General features: G+C 39.3%; 2 protein-coding genes and 1 long non-coding RNA gene across 3 annotated transcripts; all 3 read right to left on the reverse strand.

Annotated features, from left to right (window-relative positions):
* Positions 1–4,530: 4,530 nt before the first annotated feature.
* On the reverse strand, positions 4,531–13,381 carry LOC141577719 (uncharacterized). The gene is made up of 2 exons (XR_012507053.1): positions 12,044–13,381; positions 4,531–4,959 (listed from the first exon to the last, which is right to left on the reverse strand). It is a non-coding gene; the product is annotated as an uncharacterized LOC141577719 (long non-coding RNA).
* LOC123618308 (intraflagellar transport protein 70B-like) lies at positions 7,077–9,137 on the reverse strand. The gene has a single exon (XM_074363938.1). It carries the CDS (start codon positions 7,885–7,887, stop codon positions 7,222–7,224), a length of 666 nt encoding a protein of 221 aa, XP_074220039.1. The 5' UTR covers positions 7,888–9,137; the 3' UTR covers positions 7,077–7,221.
* Positions 9,282–12,103, reverse strand: LOC105072874 (intraflagellar transport protein 70A). The gene has a single exon (XM_010959958.3). The coding sequence runs from the start codon at positions 11,916–11,918 to the stop codon at positions 9,921–9,923; it is 1,998 nt and encodes a 665-aa protein (XP_010958260.2). The 5' UTR covers positions 11,919–12,103; the 3' UTR covers positions 9,282–9,920.
* Positions 13,382–15,998: the final 2,617 nt, after the last annotated feature.

Genomic DNA, 15,998 nt, shown 5'->3' on the forward strand with positions numbered 1-15,998 from the left:
TCCCATCCCCATACATTGAAGCAGAATCTTTAGGGGTTAGGGCCAGGCATTTCTATATTTGGGTTATCAGCAGAGTCTGATGTAGAGTGAGGACTGAGAATTATTAGTACAAAAGGGAAAAAGTAGGTAGATAAGGGACTCAATCTGTTCTCCTGTTCTTAGCTTGTTTTAATTTTTCCTCCCCAAGGTCTAAGCTAAAGTGAGTAATCAATCTTGTGGAAGAGTGTAAACATTTAAGGTCTTGGCGCAAGTAGGCTTTGCAAGTAAAGGTAAAGCCTTGTGGAACCTCAGAAGTCTCTGGTAACGCACTGTACGTACAGGCAGCTGGCCTGGCCCAGTGCAGCGATCTCTGGGTAAGAACCTCACACACAGCCCTTTGCACCTGAAGACCAAACATGCCTTCCCGCAGCTGGTTTTGCTGTGGCTGGTGGCTAGAGACTGTGATGGGGAGAAAAGAATCACCAACTTGAAGAAGGATCATGAAAAGTGATTTTTTTTAAAAAAGGCTGATGAAACTACAGGTGGGTCAGTAATCCTTGTGCCCAACCCTGATTGTGCCACAGCTAAGTCTGGGCCAAATAGTGTGTGGTGCCCCCTCAAGCACCACCCCCTAGTACACTTTTGGAAACTGTAGGATAATTTGGGCCATCCCAGGAATGTGCTCACTAAGTGTGTACTTTGGGAAGAGCTTATTAAACCACCAATTAAATAATTAGCAGCTATGGAAGTAGTAAAAGTCATGGCTCTGGAAAAGAAATGCTTAACATCAATAGAGTCAGAGTAATTTGGAGAAAAATCTAAGGAGTGGAATGGGCTTGAGTGGAAAGAGCACAGGAGTTGAGCCAGAAGCCCTGGATTCTGACCCTGGCTTGGCCACAGGTCACTCTTGGACAAGTCATATTAACCTGTGAGCCCCAGGTTTCCGATACAAGAGATGAGCTAGGCCCAGCCCTGGGCTCATTGTTGCAGATGCATTCCAATGTTTATCGTTAATACCCAGTATGTCATTTAAAGAATCTATTTAAGTCATATATACAAATATTATAGAAGAATGCATTTATGATTTTCCATTTTATATTCCATGCAATTACTTCCAGAATAATTTTACAATTTTGTTGATAATTTCATTATAAATCTCATGTACATTATCAGAAAAAGTCTCTTTAGTTTCTTTTTTTAAAAAAATTCCTTTATTTAAAGTATTTTAAAATTTTTATACAATTTTAAAAATTTACTTTCCATTTACAGCTGTTACAAAATATTGGCTATATTCTCCATGCTGTATAATACATCCTTGAGCCTATATTATACCCAGTAGCTTACATCCCTACTCCTTCCCCTTCCCCACTGGTAACTACTGGTTTAGTCTCTGTATCTGTGAGTCTGCTTCTTTTTTTGTTGTATTCACTAGTTTGTTGTGTTTTTTAGATTCCGTATATAAGTGGTATCATACAGTATTTATTGTCCTCTGTCTTAATTATTTCACTTAGCATAATGCCCTCCAAGTCCATCCATGTTGCTGCAAATAGCAAAATTTCATTCTTTTTTTATGGCTGAGTGGTATTCCTCCTTAGAATCTGAAGGGGGCTAATAACTACTTTCAGCATCTTGGCCAAATCACATATAGCTCACCATTGTTCTTTGGCACTTTGTTGAAACAGTTTAAACATAATGAATCAGTACAACAATAAAAAACTTGGAAAAATTGCCTCCTTAACTACTTTTTCTAGGAAACACACAAAATAATGGCACTCCTTGGCATATGTGGGTATGAGGTATTTCCTTGTAACAGAATTTTTTTTAGCAATGTGTTTCTGTTGTGATTCAAAGCTTCAATTCTTGAAGCTTTCTTCTACTTTACAATGTAAGGGTATGACCATCTGTTTCTCTCTCTATGTATAATATTATATATAATATATAATATGTTACATATATAATATATAATTATATATATATAATTTCCTGACTTAAAGATGAACTAAAATTCTTATATTCTCCAAAGTATATATTCTCCTTTCCATATATGAAGTGTGTAAATTATAGAAGATGGCTTTGGCAAATATGGAATAAATGGGACCAAGAGATTGCATCTACACAGAATAACCTCTGGCCTTATGCAGCAGAGACAGAAATACTAACTAGCCAGTAATTTCCTAGTGAGTCTTGACAAGCTCCTCAAAACTCTGTGGACATACTTTTTAGAGCAGGTGCCCTGAGTGCTGGTGAAACCTTTAGTCATGTGTCTTTTATCTTAAGCATTTGACTCTTGTACTGACATAATTGAAAACAAAATAATAACAGCAATAAATGCTTTCTAAAAGAAGAAGGGAGCTGGAATCATGCTTTCTGACTTCAGACTATACTACAAAGCTACAGTAATCAAAACAGTATGGTACTGGCACAAAAACAGACACATAGCTCAATGGAACAGGATAGTAAGTCCAGAAAGAAACCCATGCACATATGGTGAATTAATCTGTGACAAAGGAGGCAAGAATATACAATGGAGAAAAGACAGTCTCTTTAATAAGTGGTGCTGGGAAAACTGGATAGCTACTTGTAAAAGATTGAAATTAGAAAATTCCCTAACACCATATACAAAAATAAACTCAAAATGGATTAAAGATCTAAATGTAAGAACAGATACTATGAAACTCCTAGAGGAAAACAGACAGAACTCTCGCGGACATATGTTACAGCAATGTAGTTTTTGAACCAGCTCCTGGAGAATTGGAATTAAAAGCAAAAATAAACAAATGGAATCTAATTAAACTGAAAAGCTTTTGCACAGCTAAGGATACCATCAACAAAATGAAGACAACTTACAGAATAGGAGAAAATATTAGCAAATGATGTGACTGACAAGGGACTAATTTCCAAAATATACAAACAGCTCATACACCTTAATATCAAAGAAACGAGCAACCCAATCCAAAAATGGGCAGAAGACCTAAACAAGCAATTCTCCAATGAAGACATACAAATGGTCAATAGGCACATGAAAAAATGCTCAGCATCGCTAATTGTCAGAGAAATGCAGATCAAAACTACAATGAGATATCACTTCACACCAGCCAGAATGGCCAGTATTGAAAAGTCTACAAATGATAGATGCTGGAGAGGGTGTGGAGAAAAGGGAACCCTCCTACACTGTTGGTGGGAATGTAGATTGGTGCTGCCACTATGGAGGACAGAATGAAGGTTCCTTAAAAATCTGAAAATAAGACTTACCACGTGATCCAGCAATCCCACTCCTGGGCATATATCCAGAGAAAAATAAAGTTCAAAAAGACACCTGCACCCCAATGTTCATAGCAGCACTATTTACGATCGCCAAGACATGGAAACAACCCAAATGTCCATCAACAGATGACTGGATAAAGATGTGGTACATATATACAATGGAACACTACTCAGCCATAAAAAAGAATAAAATAATGCCATTTGCAGCAACATGGATGGACCTGAAGACTGTCATTCAAAGTGAAGTGGACCAGAAAGAGAAGGAAAAATGCCATATGACATCATTTATATGAAGAATCTAAAAAAAAATAAGAACACAAATGAACTAATTATTATTTTGATTTCTTGAATATGTGTAAAGGACATTTGACTGCCCTTTATGATTGGATTACTGCATTCTGTTGAGTCTTATTTTGTAGTTGGCTTTATTCCTTTGATAACTATATAAGTTTAAAAAGCTAAAGATCTAATCTGTTCCTAGAAACAATAATTAGTACATATCTGAAAACTAAAAAAATGTGCAGTATACTATTTATATGTATTTACATGCAATATAATGTGTATGTGCAGTCGAACTGTAATAATTCTACATAATAAAACTGAAAAAAACCCCATAAAACTCACTGTTGTTACGAAGACTTGACCATTTTTCTTAAATAAATGTCTCTCAGATTGTAAAAAAAAAAAATAATAATAATAATAAATGCTTTCTTACATACCTTACTTGGATCCTGTTAGCACAGTGCCATTTTAGCCCTTTGCTGTTTTGAACTGAAGTATCCAGTCATTGGTAATGATGTGTTTAATTTTCACAAATATGTGCAAATTTCACTTTTGAACAAGGACTTGGACTCAGTGTACATTTTCACCTAATAATATTCACAATCAAGTTATTGGCCAATCTTACTTTAACAAATGCTTATTTTTCATACTAGAAATACTTATAGAATTCTATATTCTAGTAGTTTTTCCCTATGAAAGCAATTCCTTTTCTAATATATACACAGTATGTTGTAGACAAGATTTCAGTGTGAGGTGGATCAATCTTGGCCCAAATCCAAGGGAGTTGGTTTAATAAAACCACCAAAAGGACTTCAATTAATAGGGGATTCAAGTATAAAGTAATCACCTCAAACTGCCCTCACCATTACCTACCCCTTCCCCCAGGATAATATTAAAACAGGACCATACTATACCTGTGGTTAATGAATTGATTACCTTCTGGTTAATGCCTGGCTCTATTTTTCAATATAAAATGATCATAGATACAGAAAAGCAAGTGTCCTCCAGAGTTGAATATATTTAATTCCCAATGTTGTGGAACATTTGAAAAATAAAAACGTTGTACTTCTTTAAAATTTTAGTCACTGTTTTTCTACTGAGGTCAAAGAGAGTCTGAAAGAAAAGTATAGGGGTTACTGCAAGTATACATATAAAACACACTGTATTCTAAAAATTATACAGATCCAATGCCTTTGGTGAATCCTCTTAAAATTTTCTCAGGCTTTACTAATTTGAGAGTCTCTTTTTATTGAAAAATGTTATCTCAATTTGCAAAAATGCATTTTAAATGATTTCTAAAGTCACCTTGATAATCATAGTACTAGCTTACCTGACACTTATTGCTAAAACGTTGGTATGCATGCTTTATATCTGCTTGTGGTTTCAACTGCCAGCTATCAGAAAAGTGTCCTTGTAATTGACAAAAGGGAGAAACTAAAAGATAAAAAGAAAAAGGAGGGTGGTAAAGAAGAGAGATTTTTCATTTCTTGTGATACATTCTATAGCAATACACACTACTACCTTCTAAATAGACACTTTAAAGGCAAAAAGAAAAGAGAAAAACACTCCAAGAGAAAGCTTTATAAACTGGAAATTGTCTTCCCATTCATTGTGGCTTTATTCTTTTGGAAAGTCTGCATGACCTCTCCTCCTTGCATTAAATAAAACAAGGGTGTAAGGTCTGATGCTTTGATTTGGGGAGTTAGTTACAGAGGTAGTAGCTCTGGCATCTGTTATGTCCACTCTGTCATCCATTACTTCTGTTAATGGCAGCAGACATTTGATTAACTACTGAGATTTGGACATGAAGGGGATCCAAGGTGGGTTGTGAAGGAAATCACATAGCTGAATCTTTGTGTTATCCTCAATGTCTCTGTTTCCAGATTTTGGGCAGACTGGCAGCTGGAGGCTTTCACCTCAGGGGCAGGAGAGACGCTAATTATTTCAAGAATAATTGATTAAAATGCATATTATAATAGCCTCTTAATACAACTCCTGGAGTATATGTCATTTATGCATCATTTTGGTATAACATTTTGGGGAAGAATTAAAAGCAAATCTCTCCTTCCCAACAAATACATACATTAGTAGATAAACTAAAAAAAGGCAGTGAAGAGAATTAATTTCTAAATATTTATAAAATTCTTAATTTATGCACAACCATAGCAGAGGACAAGGACTGTCTTCTAATACATTCATAGCTAGAGTTGTAAGCAAACCTTCAAGTGGAAAAAAGACAAAAATCCAGATTTCTTAGTTGTAGTCAAAATGTTATAGCATCCAACAATAAGATAACAAACATTTACCTGAGGGGTTAACATTTACTGTCATAAGCCAAAATACCAGAAAATGTTCACTTATGGTACAAATACATACTCCGTTTCCTGAGTGACTTGTATATGTTCAGGTCATAAAAGAAGAAAGGCAACGATATGGCTTATACAGAACAAGATGTTACAGCCAGAATTAACTGTAAAGAGCACCTAGTAGTTCAAATGACAGAGCCCTCGAGGGGTAAATGAATTTCTTAGGGCCTAAAGCTTGACTGTGAAAGGTCTGTAACTCATAACTTGGTTTTTTCATAATCAGTTCAGTAATAATTTTTCCCTACACTGAACATATTATAAAGCTTCCACACTTGATACCTGTCAGTATTCACAAGGAGGTACAATCAATTTTGGAAAATGAAAAATGGAATAGGAAGGTGAAATATTGACTATAAAACAAAACCCCATACCTGAAAAGAACCAATTTGCATCCATTTAGTACCTGTACTTCTAAAAGAGCTTAGGCTGGGATCCAAACTCAACTTTGCTAAGACCCAGAAAGTGAAAGGACTGAAAAAAAAGGAGTGGAGGCATAAGTTTAAGAAAGAATTGGTTTTATTGGACAGCCAAGTCTATCCTGAGATGGCACAATATTTATTTGCTGATTAAGAAATGGTCCAGCCATGGACCATTACATACTGGTCACCAGAGGAATGCAAACACATCCACTCTAACAGATCTTTGGCTCAGGCCACACCCTTTTCTACAGCCTAAAGTGAATGTAAACTGCTATTTAGGGTTACTTGCTTGCACAAAGATATTACTCCAGCAATTGATGCTTGAAGGCAAGACTTGGTGACTATTACTGGCAGAGAGAACGCAAGAGTGATTTAGCTTTTATTGCATGCTCCTTACTCTTCTGAATAAAATGGTAAGTTCCTCAAATAATACTTGTTATTATAATTTTAAGTATACAAAGTTCAAGTGTAATACTAAAGTTCTCAAGGATAAATACAGACTTAAAACTGTGTGAAATGTGGGTACTGAAGTCATTTAGATTTAGATAAAAGCTATTATCAGACACTACATATTCATTCCATCCTATAATCTCATAAATCAAAGCTTTTACTTGTCTGGATTCGTATGTGACTGTGTTCTTTCCAATATGCACTCTTTATTCTTCCCTGGGTTGTTCAATAACAGCAGGTATGCTCCTGCCACAAAGTTCACAGTGCTCTAGGAACGGGACACATTCTTGAACAATATTGTCATGAAGCATAATCATATGTTTTGACATGTTTTCTAATAAGGACAGGAAGCATCTTTTGGCATAATACCAGGTGTCAGTTCCTAGGTTTTTTTTTTTTAATAATTACTACTTTATTACTTTTACATTTTTTAAATGAAGGTATGGAGGATTGAACCCCAGCTATGAACTATACTCCCTCACCCCCAGTTTTTTATTATGAGGTTCCAAGCTCTTGATAACCCGAGAAATACCAAAGTCATAGTTTCCTTTGGCACAATAAAGCGTCCCTATCACCAAATTCACAATGCAGAGATGGTAGATTTTCTTGTCCGGGTCATCATAGGAGAGCTGCTCTTCCTCCTTTTCAATCTTCCTCATCAACTCCTCAGCTTCTTCATTTTGACTTGTCATAATATATGAAACACACAGGTTAGCCAGCACGATAGCACTGACATTCAGGATGTTGTCATAATGCTTCTTGACGATGGGCTCATAAAAACCTATGGCTTCTTTGTACTTGTTTTCCTGCATGAACAGAACATGAGCCACATTCAGCCTCCACACATCATGGTCACTACAGAATTCCACTGATTTGCGGAAGATCTTTTCCACCATTGGGTAATTTTCAAGGTTCCAGTAGATTTTGGCCTGGGCCATCAGCACGGGAATATACTTCTCAAGGGTGTCATCATACTCATTCACTGCCTTTTTGACAGCCTCATCATCCCTGTTGTGTCTTGCTTCCTGCACTTGTATAGTGAGTCTCCGGAGCTGTTCAGTCAGCATCCCTGCCAGCCCATCCAGCTTAATGAAAGCCTCTTCAGGAGCTGTCTGGCAGGTGATCATGGCATCCAAGAAGTCGTAGAGATAGGGTGTGAGGAACTTGTAAGTCAAATGGGCGTTCTCTGCCAGGACATCTGCTGCCAGGTCAAAATACTCATATTTACATTTGTTATTTCTTTTTTTGCAGGGGGGAGGAGGTAATTAGGATTATTTAGTTTTTAATTTTCTTTTAAATGGAGGTGCTGGGGATTGAACCCAGAACCTCATGCATGCTAAAAATGCACTCTACCAGTTGAGCTATACCCTCCTCACTACTCACATTGGCAAGTAGAGTAGCAACAGGTCATGAGCTGGTACACGACCCTGGTGAACTCCCCATAGGGTATCTGCGTGCTGCCCAGCCGTGCCATAACCGCTGTGCCTGCTCGTTACCACAGCAACAAGCCAACTGGAAATAGAAACTGCAAAAAACATTTTTTTTTTCTGTAGGTGCTCCAGAAATTAGTTTGTAATGGAAGGAACAGCTAGGCCTGAAAAGGAGTCCTTTACTTGACCAAGGACACTGTATGTTTTCTATACTTTTTAAGCAAATGGAAAATTTCCTCCAGTATACACATATAAACATATTTAATGATCCCTTCAGATTTTCGTCTAATAATGCGACCATCGCCATCAATTAGATAAATGGTATGACCTCAGATAATACAGATTTAAAATAATATATAAATTCAAGACCATGTAGTAGAATGCACAATAGGCCAAATTCTCAGACAGACATGATAGAATTTCAGCAAAGGTATCTTGCTACAGAAGAATTATAATCAGCATACTTCATCTGGGTACCTATGTAGCTAAGTGTTTCCTTGAACGAAAAAAAAAATTATAGCAGGAATCCCTACTGTTCATTGAGAGCCATTAAGTTGACCCATAGGAACTGCTGCTTTTATTGGCTGAAAATCAGCAATTTCATGATTTAACGTAATGCTTTTGACTTTTTCTAAACCAGGTTAAGTGGGCATGACAATTACTTTTATAAAAAGCAAAGGTGTAAGGAGTATGGGAAACAAATAGTAAAGTTCTTGTAGCTTATAGAAAATTAAATGTGCAGAATGAGTGGGGTTCATAGTGAGAACCCCAAAACACTATAGAAGCTTTTAACTTTGAATTTGGCATTATTAATCTACCAGATAAGGTTTCAGAATCCATTGACACTATTCCATGGTGTCAATAGGAGTTTCATGGGGTCATTAGATTAGTGTAGAATATTTTCCTTTTCCAAGAGCTCCAACATAAAGTCCAGCATTTAATGTGTTCCAAGTAGAAACAAGAATTAGATTGGAGTTCTAAGGCTACCTGTTATTAATCACTGTTAAAGATCAATTATGAAAAGAGTAAGATCGTATCTTTTTAATGCTCATATATTCAAATTATTAACAAATGGACAAAAGAAAACCCTGGAAATTTGTCAACTGTTTATTGTCTCCACACCATAGCACTGTAATTTTGTCATGGCACAAGATTTCCTGCTGAATTTTGCAGATTTAAAAAAAAATTAGAACATAAGGAATTTTTGTTAAAGTATTACAATTGTATTGGAAAATTCTGCCAGGATATACTAAAGTCTATGCAAAATGAATGCATTACAAATAAATGTTACTTAAGGGTAGTAAATTATTGGAGTAAAACATGCAATGCTTGACATTATTATTAATGTTCAGATGTCCTATACATTAAGTGAGCTCTGGACTTGATAGTGCCTGGTCCCCGGATGATGTAATCTTGTCATGTAGGGTTTTCTCAGGATATAGCAAGCACAAAAAATACAAAGATGAGGGGATGTAGACATTACAAATACTATTAGACACACTTCCCCATTCATTGTTGAATTTTTTATAAATCCTTCTAGGATTCAAGATCTTTTTTAAATTTCCTTTGTGAGGTATCCTAAAAGATACATCTAAATTATTTTAATTAAAATTTTAAAGTGTACAGATTTCAACATGTACCAAATGTGAAGATGCTAAAAGACAAACATAAAACAGAGTAGCAAATACAATTAACAGAGCCATTTTGATAAACACCATTATTATATATTACTACATATTCCATCCTATAATCTCATAAATCAAAGCTTTTAATTGTCTGGATTCATATGTGACTGTATTCTTTCCAATATGCATTCTTTCTTCTTCCAGGGGTTGTTCAATAACGGCAGGTATGTTCCTACCATAAAGTTCACAGTGTTCTAGAAACTGGACACATTCTTGAACAACACTGTCACGCAGTACAATCATGTGTTTTGACATGTTTTCTAATAAGGACAGGAAGCATCTTTTGGCATAATACCAGGTATCAGTTCCCAGTTTTTTACTATAAGGTTCCAAGCTCTTGATAACCCGAGAAATACCAAAGTCATAGTTTCCTTTGGCACAATAAAGCGTCCCTATCACCAAATTCACAATGCAGAGATGGTAGATTTTCTTGTCCGGGTCATCATAGGAGAGCTGCTCTTCCTCCTTTTCAATCTTCCTCATCAACTCCTCAGCTTCTTCATTTTGACTTGTCATAATATATGAAACACACAGGTTAGCCAGCACGATAGCACTGACATTCAGGATGTTGTCATAATGCTTCTTGACGATGGGCTCATAAAAACCTATGGCTTCTTTGTACTTGTTTTCCTGCATGAACAGAACATGAGCCACATTCAGCCTCCACACATCATGGTCACTACAGAATTCCACTGATTTGCGGAAGATCTTTTCCACCATTGGGTAATTTTCAAGGTTCCAGTAGATTTTGGCCTGGGCCATCAGCACGGGAATATACTTCTCAAGGGTGTCATCATACTCATTCACTGCCTTTTTGACAGCCTCATCATCCCTGTTGTGTCTTGCTTCCTGCACTTGTTTAGTGAGTCTCCGGAGCTGTTCAGTCAGCATCCCTGCCAGCCCATCCAGCTTAATGAAAGCCTCTTCAGGAGCTGTCTGGCAGGTGATCATGGCATCCAAGAAGTCATAGAGATAGGGTGTGAGGAACTTGTAAGTCAAATGGGCGTTCTCTGCCAGGACATCTGCTGCCAGGTCAAAATATTCATATTTACAGTAGAGCAGCAACAGGTTGCCAAAGGTCTCTGGAGGAAAGGGGTTCTGTTGCAGCAAAAACTGTAGCTTTTCAAATCCTTCTGTAGGCCTGGAATCCATGTTCATTAGCGCCTGATTGTGCAGTGTCACAGGGTCTAATTCTTCCTCTGCCCTAGGTGGCATGTCAGTGAGGGTTTCCTGGGCTACCTCATAGTTTCTCAATTGGTATTCTATGGCAGCCTTGAGGTTGAAGGCTTCCACCAGAGCAGTCTGGTGAAGGACTAAGGTGTTGCCAACACTTCGAACGTCAATGCCCTCGGTGGTCATGCCAACACCCAGCTCTGGGTGCTGACGGATGCCATGCTCAATAATATCGGCGATATGCTTCAGCGCCGAGGCATAATGCCGGCTGCTGTAATAGGCCAAAGCTAGGTTGTAGGAAAGGTCAGGCCGGTAGCCTGAAGCCTGCAGGGCCATAGAGAACTTGGAACACGCGGCTTCATAATGTCCCTCCTTGTAGAGCAAACAACCCAGGCTGACCTGGCCATCGAGCTCATTCTCGCCCCCGCTGTCTTCTCCCCCTTCCCCACTCAGTAGTTGCTCCACCAGGCTCCTGGCCCCGGACAGGTCGCCCTCGCTGTACTTGATAGCGGCCTGGAGACGGAGGACTCGGTTGTGGTAGGCGGGGTTGTCCAGGAGGAGGAAGGCGACGCGGGTGGCCTCTGGGTAAAGGCAGGCCTTGTACAGGGCCTGGGCCTGGTACAGGCGGTACTGCTCCAGCTCCGGGTGCAGCTGGCCCAGCTGCTCATAGCACTCGGCCGCCAGCGCGAACTCCTGCAGCCGGTAGTAGCAGTAGCCCAGCAGCGACAGGCCGGCGCGGCTCCTCGGGCTCCGCTGGTGCTCTCCGCCCAGCAGCTGCACCGCCTCGGCGTAGCGGGCATCCCGGATGAGCCGGTACACGACCGCGGTGAACTCCCCGTCGGGGATCTGCGCACCGCCCAGCCCCGCCATAACCGCCGCGGTGGCTGTGCGTGCTCGTTACCACGGCAACAGGCCAACCGGAAACAGAAGGCTGCTTATCAGGATATTACTTTACAATGGAAAAATTCCTTAAGGAATAAAAAAGAAACACTCACGTGAATCTTTCAACTACCCTGTTAGTCCTGGAAGACTCTTGGCTGCGAAGGTGGGAATCAGGCAAAGGAGAGGAAATGATTCCTGGAAGTCAGAGGCAGAAACTCTATTACCCGTCATGCACCGGTCCGATCGTGCCGCCGTCGGGACGTGGCCGCGCTGCATTATGGGAAGCGTAGTCTTTGTTGGCTGGACTCACCCGGGGCGGGGGGCGGGAGATGAGGTTTCACTTACTTTCGCTTCGTACTGTTGAGAGTTTGCGGCTGGCTTTTGTGTCACCTTGGTCTCTGGTGCGGGAAAGGAAGATTTGTAGTCTGAAGTTCCTTGCGTTTTTAGCCTTATACACTCTGCAGCACATACAAATGATGTCGTTTCGATGTTTGTTTTTGTAATTTAAAGGGAAGGAAGAGGTAGAATATCTCTGGAATTCCCCTGAAATTAGAGTAGACTCTGTTTTTAAGCTACATAAGGGGACACTTCGTAAGGCATAATAGGCAGATCATAGTAAGAGTCCTTATTTTTGTCATTTCCACAGGGTAACGATGGAAATCGTTTTGTAACTATTATCTGATAGTGGGGTATGTTCAATTTTAGATCCAATTGTCCTCCTCCTCCCCCCGCCCCCCTTCACAAGCAGCAGTTATTACTGAGCAGGTGTTGGCGTTTAATGTTGGCCATCTCTATTGGCCTGTTCCTCCAGCTTTAACCACAAATAAGAAACCAGTCTTCCTTGATCTCCCTACAACACCACTGATCGTTGGGCCTGTCTAGTATCTTAAGATAAATGGTGTCCAAATAAAACCATTTCACTATACACTTAAAGACTTCCATGCAAGTCCTTTATCTGCCTCCTATATAGTTTTTCTGCCCATGCATCTTTTCTATGTATAAATTTCAGAGCCAACATCAACCATAAGTTACAGCACTCTATTAGACTATTTACATACACTATTTCTAATCTTAATAATCACTGTGTATTCTGTATATTACAGATGAAGAATCTGTGAACTAGAGCGTTTTAAGTAATTTGCTGAAGACCACACAGCTATGTACTTAGCAGCAGTGCTATGATATCCAACAGCTAGTTTCAGCGGGAATTAGTGACTGCTGGTGACCTATTCTATATATATATTTCCCATAGATGAGCTTGTAAGGGCCCTGTCTGGTGCCACGTTGTGTGATGGGGCATTAGTGTTTTTTTTCTCTGTTAAAACAACTAACCAACTTGGTATGGGCAGTAGAAATTTGAACTTCCAGATCTGAATTGCAGCTGTGAGCAGGTGTTAGGAAATATCTAGTGGGAGTCACATAGTTCCTGGTCATCCCATGTCACTGGGAGGAGACTTCTGCAGTCATGTGATTTCTTGTATCATAAAACAACTGACTTTATGTACTCATTCAGTCTTCTCCCTTGCTGGGAAATTGGCAGAGCCATGTTCTTCTGGGTGGGACCAGACAAGTAACCTTCCACTTTATGAATACCAAGAAATAGACAAACTGCACTCATTTCAGAGGGGTTGAGTGCCAATCTGGCCCACCTAGGACCCCCAGAGAAAGCTGCTGATGAGATCCACTATAACCCCAATCTCAGACTTCTTCTTTTTTTTTTTTTTTTAATTTTGTTTTGATGGGGGGAGATAAGTAGGTTTATTTATTTATTTATTTTTAATGGAGGTACTACAGATTGAACCCAGGACCTTGTGCATGCTAGGCATGTGCTCTACCACTGAGCTACACCCCACCCTCCTACAGACTTCTTTGAACCTGATCTCTGGCCCTTTTTAGGGACTTCAATTAAGGGAGGTACATCTGTTAAGGGATGCTGGCAAGTGCTGTTCAGTAATGGGGTTGGGGTGCGTGGGGGAAGATCTTCACCTTTATTGCTGCCTGACTATCCTTGTCCCTTGGAAACTGAGACTCAGTATTTTAAAATCCTTATGTATGACCTGTTATTTTGGGTAAGTTGCTATTGTAATCAAGGTAACATGACAGAACATGGAAATGGGAAATTGCCTTTTATATCTTTAGTCTCTATCAGTCTGATTTTCAGAGTCATATTTGCATCATGAAAGCATTCGCCTTCAAATGGATTCTTGGGAATGTATGCAAAATAGAAGGACTCTCTGCTCTCCCTGAAATGCCTCTGATCCCTGCAGACATCAGTGGAGGTTCCCCTCCTTGTGCTGGGACCTGTCTGTGAGTGTAGCAGCTGAAATAGGCAGGAGAGAGGCCGTTCTGTGTCTTCCTCCTTATTTCATGTGCTGCTGCTCCCGAGGCCTGGCTTGAAAAAAGCAGGACATTCGGCTTAGACAGATGGAGGGCAGGGTCATTTTCAAAATGAAATGAGTGCACAAATCACACTGTGAAATTGGCATGACCATCACTGCTGTTGTGATAGACTGACTTTTATTTAGTCTATGACAGGCAGTTGGGGACTAGATTAGTTTTTTGGGGGTGGTGAGAGATGGCCCTTTAATTAATGATAGAAATTCTGGAAAGCAATAAATGGGGTGGATTATTATAAAATGTCATAAAGGATCATTTTGTTTCCAACAGAATCTTGAAAAGCTTAGTGTATTATACTATTTCTAGCAATAAGAAAGCATTTGGTGGTTGCAGTAAAAAGATTTAGTGCCTCATTGAAAGGAACTAGACTTTAGGAAAATGGTATTGGACTCATGGTGGATTTTGCTGCATAGGGGGGAGGCATGTTTACCACGTAGAGGAATTCCATTCAGGCAAAATGTATAGGAGCTAAACTCATGACGTTTAGTCCTTCATATGCTTATGTTTCTGCCTGCTGAAATGTGAGATGATCAAATTCCATATTCTATTTGTATATATAATCTATTTCACATTCTCTTTTTAAATTGTACAGTTATTTTATTAACACATTTGGGGATTTCTGTGCTTTCCAAACTTCTTTTTTTAAATGTGACCCTCATTAAAAACTACTTTTGAAATTGTGAATCAGTGTACACACACGAGAACAACTTAAGCAAAAGTTTCAAGAAATAAAACATTTGTTGTATGTGATGCACTCTGATTCCTTTCTTTACTTTTCTAATCTGTTATTTTCGACTCTATTCTGTTTCTGTTCATTTTTTTTTAAAGGGGTTGTCCTTGATCCACCTATTGGTTGTCAGCATTTGAAAAAAACGCTTATATTTTGGGGATTATGGTGTTACTATCTAAACTATGAGTTATGAGAGAGAGCACAATAACATTATGGTTTATAAATGGAATTACCAGAGAAGGCACAACCATGGATGCTGGTATTTAAAGAAATCAATCAACCATCCAAACCAAAAGCTACTCTAAGCCCCTGTGTTTATGCAGTTCTCTCAGTACCAGGACCAGGTCCTGCTTTGCTTAACTTCTCTCATTAATCCTTCCAGCCCTTCTGTGAATTAAGTAATTCTTACTGTTGGCCCCACTTGAAAAGCATGGACTGCAAAGCACAAAGAAGCCTGTGGTTGCCTCTGCCAGTAGGCGAGGACTGGCGATTGCTTAAGCTGTCCAGCAGGGGACACACTCCACCTCTTCCCGCTCCCCTGGGCACCTCCTCTCCAGTCATTTGAATTGGCTTTGGATCATTTGCTGCAGTTTGTTCGAATAGGACAGGCACAATGGTGTAAGAATTTTAAAGTTTAAGCACCGAAGCCGTTGTGTAATTGTATGGCGTCAGTGGCTGGAGGCCCTGCATTGATGCAATCTCCCTGTGTAATCGCCCATGCAAATTTGAGCAATCTGTAACAGACACAGGAACCTGCATTGGGCTGCAGATTCTTCGCCCTCCAGGAAAACCTGAATAATTCGGAGAATGTTTTGTCATCTTTAAAATGCTCCATGGACAGGATTATCCCACTATCCCTCCCACACAGGCAGACATCACAGATCGAGACAAGGTTAATGGGTTAAATTGACAGAATTTAAATTGTAGGTATTTGGATGCAT

Source organism: Camelus bactrianus, chromosome 5 (genome assembly GCF_048773025.1).
Source record: "Camelus bactrianus isolate YW-2024 breed Bactrian camel chromosome 5, ASM4877302v1, whole genome shotgun sequence".
Taxonomy (NCBI): Eukaryota; Metazoa; Chordata; class Mammalia; order Artiodactyla; family Camelidae; genus Camelus; species Camelus bactrianus.

Bases quoted from the DNA above. Each gene is read 5' to 3' on its own strand.
- LOC105072874 (XM_010959958.3), bottom strand. From the start codon at position 11,918: ATGGCGGGGCTGGGCGGTGCGCAGATCCCCGACGGGGAGTTCACCGCG.
- LOC123618308 (XM_074363938.1), bottom strand. From the start codon at position 7,887: ATGATCACCTGCCAGACAGCTCCTGAAGAGGCTTTCATTAAGCTGGAT.